Source organism: Vigna unguiculata, chromosome 5 (assembly GCF_004118075.2).
Source record: "Vigna unguiculata cultivar IT97K-499-35 chromosome 5, ASM411807v1, whole genome shotgun sequence".
Lineage (NCBI taxonomy): Eukaryota > Viridiplantae > Streptophyta > Magnoliopsida > Fabales > Fabaceae > Vigna > Vigna unguiculata.
In genome coordinates this window covers 12,765,060-12,771,689 of record NC_040283.1, presented here as the reverse complement: position 1 = coordinate 12,771,689, position 6,630 = coordinate 12,765,060, and the positions used below count along the sequence as shown (strand labels likewise).

At 32.2% G+C, this 6,630-nt stretch overlaps 1 protein-coding gene across 1 annotated transcript; it reads left to right on the top strand.

Annotated features, from left to right (window-relative positions):
* Positions 1–2,707: 2,707 nt before the first annotated feature.
* Positions 2,708–5,793, top strand: LOC114184366 (telomere repeat-binding protein 5-like). Its single transcript, XM_028071679.1, has 10 exons — positions 2,708–2,788; positions 2,878–3,155; positions 3,330–3,703; positions 3,820–4,014; positions 4,121–4,183; positions 4,279–4,358; positions 4,698–4,936; positions 5,082–5,396; positions 5,484–5,547; positions 5,644–5,793. The coding sequence occupies exons 1-10, from the start codon at positions 2,708–2,710 to the stop codon at positions 5,791–5,793; spliced, it is 1,839 nt and encodes a 612-aa protein (XP_027927480.1).
* The last annotated feature ends 837 nt before the right edge of the window (positions 5,794–6,630 follow it).

The following is a 6,630-nucleotide window of genomic DNA, read 5'->3' as shown; positions in this document are numbered from 1 at the left end:
AATTAGTTTCTAAATTGGTCACTAACATTAAATACGAAAGTTTTGACTACCAAACTAAATGGTTTCATAATTGCTCACTAAACATTACCTACCAAGATTTTCACTACCAAAATAATTGTTCTCCAATTAGAAAATTGGTCTCTAATTAAGAAATTTGTCTCTGACATATTTTTTGTTACTTGATCATTATTTAAGAATTTTCTTGTAGTAGTACTTTTATGATGATAATATTTTATATTTTTATGGTGACAACTTTAGTAATATAATTTTTAATTTGGATTAATAATAATCATATATTTATTATGTTTTTAAGAATTATTGTACATTTTTCAATATTCATATATTACGTATTTATCACGTATCATATCCTATTATTTTTAAAATTAATATATTAACATATCAAATACACACCATATTTGATACACGTATCGTATTTGTACATCATAATTAATGAAATATCACTATTGTGTTGTCTTTTCATTATAATTTAAGAATTTTGTTAGAAATCTTATATCGATAATTAGATATACCACTAAATTATTTTAATATATAAATGTATACAAAATTTAATTTATTAAATACATTTTTTAAAATTGAATTAAATGTAAAGTTCGCATTCATAATATATTACTAAAACTTATCAATGATTTATCCTAAAGATTGACTGAATTTATCAATCCTTTTATCCTATTTTTTACGTGTGTATTAGAAATTACACATTAATTATAAATATTACCAAATTATAACATAATATATCAGTATAAATCTCACTATACTGAATTAATTTTATGAAGTTAGGTTGTGCACTCTTATAATATACCTCTTATTTTTGTCATTACAATTTGGAAATGTGGTTTAACGTTCACTTATGTCACCTTTAAGAATAAGTGTACAAACTTATTGTATATGATACTTTTTAATTGAATAAAAACACAGTTTTCTTTAACTTGGTTAATGGATCTCCCGTTTATATTTTGTGACATTAAGTTTTTATCTTAACCCGACATTCCTCAACTGTCTTTAAAGCTGAAAAGAACCAAAGCTCATTGTTTTGATTGCCAATAACAAATAAAAAGGAATTAGTCACGTTTTTATATTAGTTTTTAAACAATGATTTTGAAGGTTTGGGTTGGGAAATAGGGACAAGGAGTGGCTTATGTTTTGAAACTCATTCAATCATTTGTTGTTTTTTTTGTTTTTTTGTTTTATGTGAATGAGATAACAAAGGAACCCAAATGAGTGGAGAATGTTCCACGTGGTAAGCAAAGAAGTGACATGGAGAGAGGAGTGAGTGGATCACCCGAAACGAAGGAACCGTTCCATCCAAAGTGGTTTTGCTGACACAACCTTCTATAGCCAATCTAACATCATGTTACAGGATGGTCCCTTCCTAGGATATGAGTGGTCAAACATTTGCATATAGTTTGTTGGGGTTGTGAGGGGTTTAAGAACAAACACCAGTTTGGGTGGTTTTCAGGAGGTTTTGCTTCTTCAGACAATATCCCAACACTATTATTTATTGCCTTTCATCAAAACTTCTTTACACACATTCATCTTTTGCTGCAAAGCTTTTTTCATTCATGGGTATTTTACTGTTTTTCATCACTTCTTCAATACACTCACTTTCATCATTTTTTCTTCCTTAGTATTGGAATTTGCATTGCTCATCTTCCTTCTACAATTCTTTTTTTTTCTGGGTCCTTTCTTGTTTGATTCATTTCATTGATGTATATATTCCTAGCTTTTCTGCTTTTTCTATCTATATTTTTCTTTTAATAGTATAATTTATCTCTCTCTCTCTCTCTCTCTTTCTCTCCCAACATGCAAAGTGCAATAAATTTGTAAAACCTGACGCATGTTGTCTCCTTAAAAGATCTATTTCATCAATGTGTTTTGTTCGCTGGTTGTTTGTGTTATTCTTAAAAAAATTTCAATAAGAATATGTTTTGGATGATTATAATCCTCGTGCTGCAATTGGCTTTTGCTTTTCTGTGTTTGAAAATTAATTGAAAACATCTTCGTTCTTTTAGTTTTTGTATTTCTTTCTCTTTTTTTGAAGGGTATTTTATATTTTATCTCCTTGATTTTCAAACTAGGAAAAAAAAGTTATTTCAACATGGGTTGAAGGGGGTGTAATTCTAATGTCCATTTAAGTGCAGGTGTTTCAATACCTTCCTTTTCTTGTTGATATATTTCATTATGATAAAAGCTTGTTTTCATTCGGAGTTTCAAGAATCTACTAACTTCTAACGTCATTATCATATAATCCAATCCCAAAAAAGTTATTTTTATGCATGTCATCATGTCCTATTGTTATTCCTTTAATTTGGGCATTGATATTTAAAGCTTCTTTCTTTTTTTTATTGCCTATTTTTATCTCAGTGTCATCTATCCTTGTTACTTTGTAAATTGTTTCAGATTTTACGAATTGTAGAAAATCTCTTGCTTGTTAGCTTTCTTAATGAAGAGGCACAATAAGAAAAATGTTACTTTGCTTGCCTTTGCATGGACTAGTTTCTAACTAAATGAATTAATGAATTAAAACCCTTTAACATTTTGCACATGCAACTAGGTATAACGAAGACTCGTCAAACTACTGACTGAAATTTGATTATGCTGACAGGTTCATTTCTTGGTGTTTGCAAAACCAAAGGAAGTCAATTACATTTTATCTTATGACTTTTCCTCATAGGAATGATTATCTAAAATGATGTTGCAGAAGAAGGTGAACTATGGTTTTAATGGCTATAAAGGGCCTGCCATTCCCAAAGCTTCAAGATCAATTAGGGTAAGAAAATGAACTTTTTTCTCCCTTTTTTTCTCATGCTTCTTGTTAGTTCTGTTTCAAAATCTTGATAATTCTAGTACATGGTTCAGGGGAGGGGCACAATCAAGAAGAAACCTGAAAATAACCAAATACAAGCTTTTGAAATATTGGCTAATGTAGCTGGCAACTTTTTGCAAGAGAGTGAGAATTCTGGTCTTGACAATGTAGCTTCTGCAAAAGATCCTCACACTTTCTCTAGTGCTGACATGAAGGATAAGCTAGAGGATGAAGGTGGATCATTTAAGAAGGACCTATGTGAGCATGGAAATTGCAGTGAAATTGTCTCAGCCTGTGTTCCTAACAGGCAAGGGAAACATGAGAACCTTAGGTACATTTGAAAAGTTGTTTCTCTTGATAATTAAAAGTTTAAATTCACTAACAATTGATCAACCAAATGTCTATTACATAGTGCAGTAAAGCTTTTGTTGTTTATGATCAATTTAATCACTTTGAAAACTTGTCATGACTCATCAGTATTATGTTCTATGAAAACTCTTATCAGAGTTGTGGACAATGCATCTTTTCCTGGGAACCATCTTGAAGGCCAAGGCCAAAATATCCTTGAAAGGGAAGATGAAAGGGTAAAAAGAAGAAGAGTAAATGAGAAAAACACTCACATTAAAGGCTGCTTTGAGGGGCTAATGGAACCAAGTTGCAAAGTATCTAAAGATTGCAGTTCAGAAAACAATGTAGCAAAGTCGTCATTGGAAGGCCATAGGCATCTTGATTCCTTCCCCAGCACTTCCAGTGGCAGGAAATTAGGTAGAGATGATGATGAAAACTTAGTTAACAGCACTCAACTAAACTCCAGGGATAAGATATCTAGCACACCACCAGATATGCAAAAATTGAAGTATGCAAGTTCTCTTATGAGTGGTATGTGTTGGAATTCGTACCAAGTTTCACATCACTTTATAGTCTTCCCAAGTGTGAAACAAGAAATCTATATTGATGCATATATTCATGACTGTTGAATAAATATTAATAATCAGTAAATTGTGTTGACATAGATGAGAACAATAGTAGGGACAATTCTGAGCTTGAAAATTTACAAAGGATGTATCCATTTAAGAAAAGGAAGTTTTTCAACCAGACCTCATCATCCACTTCTGATAGGGGGTCTCAGTGCCAAGGCACGTTTGATTCTTCTGATACCACAAGGGTCAATGACACAAATCATGGTACAGGTGCTACAGTGTTTGGTTTTCTACCTTTCATTTTTCGTTGTAATGTATGTTTCCTTTTAGGCTTTCACTCAACTTTGGTTAAATGGTCAAAATTAATAACATGCAGCAATTGAAGAATCATCCTCTAGAGTTGGTCAACAAGTGCATTCTGGGTCCAAGGGTTGTAACGGTAAGAAAATCAATGTTACCAATTAACAACATCTGATCCTAATTTAGTCTAACTTGTTATACAAGGTTTTAACGATTTTTATTTTTATTTTCCAGTGAAGCTCAGTATAAAATCCTTTAAAGTCCCAGAACTTTTCATTAACATACCTGAAACTGCAACTATCGGTTCGTTGAAAGTAAGCAATTGAGTTTTTTGTTTCCAAGTAACACACATTACTGACAAGGTTTATATATTCCATTTTATGTGTATTTCTATCATTTGTGACTAAAGCAATGAAGTACAAAACAAACTGAGAAACATGAACAAATTTACTTCATATCTGAACCTTAAACCTAACACCAAACCACCTTTATAGTATGTTCTCATGCCTACCAAATGAAAATAGATTTCAAGTGTAGAAAGTAAGTATAATAACTATAGTAAGTGACCCATTATACCTTTTTTCATGCTCACTTTGTCTACCTTTATGATTATTATTAATTCTTCTTCTTCTTGTTATTGTATTATTTTGTAGAGGACAGTAATGGAGGCTGTGACAACTATACTTGGAAATGAACTACATGTCGGAATTCTTCTTCAGGGAAAGAAAATCCGAGATGATAGCAAAACTCTAATCCAAACAGGAATATCTCAAGACGACAAACGTCATAGATTAGCATTCATGTTGGAGCCAAGACATACTTCAAACTCTCCATCTTCATGCAATGATAACCCTTGTTTTCTAACCACTGGTTCGCAGCAAAAATTATCCAAGTAACCTTTAACCAGCCATTTCTGTTTACCGTATTCAATTATTCTTTTATGTGATATTCATCTATCTTTCTTAGTCCTTTCATCCACGGAATTACTTTTGATGATCCTATTACCAGTTACTAATTTGACAATATTCTATAAACAGGCAATCCACATCTTTAATGTTACAACAAGGAACATACAATGTATCCCAAGAACGTTCCATGATCAAAATCGAAAGTTGTGTGGAGGGTGATCTTAATGTTGTCTCCTCTCCAACAGATACTTATGCTAACAATAACATGTCAAAATGTCGCACCCTGGTGGCAGTTCCGGCCATTAACATGGAGGCATTAGCTGTGGTTCCATTCCGACGCAAATCTGGGAACCCTGACTTTGCACAACGCCGAATTAGAAGGCCATTCTCGGTTCTAGAAGTAGAAGCATTGGTTCAGGCTGTTGAAAAACTTGGAACTGGAAGGTTTGTTGATGAAGTTTTAGTCTTTTATGTTTTTGGTTAATGTGTAGCTATATCCTCTTTGTACTATTAATTGCTTGTGTGTTGTAGGTGGCGTGATGTTAAACAACGAGCTTTTGACCATGCAAAACATCGAACTTACGTTGATTTGAAGGTCAGCAATTCATGTGACGCTTTATGCATTGTTTGGGTGAAACATGCAATATTTTTGTGTTGTGGTAACACTTTAGTGACTATGAGAATGTTGTAGGATAAGTGGAAGACATTAGTGCACACTGCTAGAATCTCACCTCAACAGAGAAGGGGAGAACCTGTTCCTCAAGAGCTTTTGGATAGGGTTTTAGCTGCTCATGCTTATTGGTCTCAACAACAATGTAAGCATCAACTCAAACCATTATGAGAGATTTCAAATATTGAAGGATGCAGAAGAACAAGTATATTGATTGCTGCAGAAGTACATCTTCCAGGGTGAAGTAGTGTAGTTATTATAAAAAGTTGACAGTATGAACGTATAAGTTTCCAAAATATACTGATATACATGTGATTCCGCAATTTAACCCTCATAAGCCTTATAATAGTTTGGTTATTTATACATGATTGTTTGGCCCAAAGGGAACACTCATATAATCTCTTGTGGGTAGTTTGTTGGTATGCTATGAAATGCAAACCAGAACAATGAATTAATGTATAGATTTTAAAGCTCTTAGAAATTTTGCAATTTTGCTAATGCTACCTCATTATGTCCACCGTTGCATTATCATATACAAAATGAACATTTCCTCATGAAGCTTTCTCAAGTACAAATAGTTACATGACAGTTTCCTTTACCATGATACAATTCAGTTGCAGTAACATTAAGGGTAATTAGTTGTATCAATCACAAAATTTAATAACAAAATTATTAAAATGAAAAATCAAACTTTTGAAATGTAAAAAATAAATCTTTTTTATAAGACATTAAATATTCATTCTTGGTTGAAGTTAATATGTTTTAAATTCTAATGCATGTTCCTTGCACATGTCAAACCATTCTTTTGTATGTGTGGTGGTCCCATGATATATACCCATCAAATCCCAAAAATTAAGACCATGAATAACGAATACTCTAGAATTTATGGAGTCACACTAACATCATAAAATTTATTTTTATTTAAGGATAATAATTTGATCATGTTTCCATTTTCATCTCTTGTTACTTTTACTTTGTCATGGATATTCTTCAATCTAGTGGTAAGAA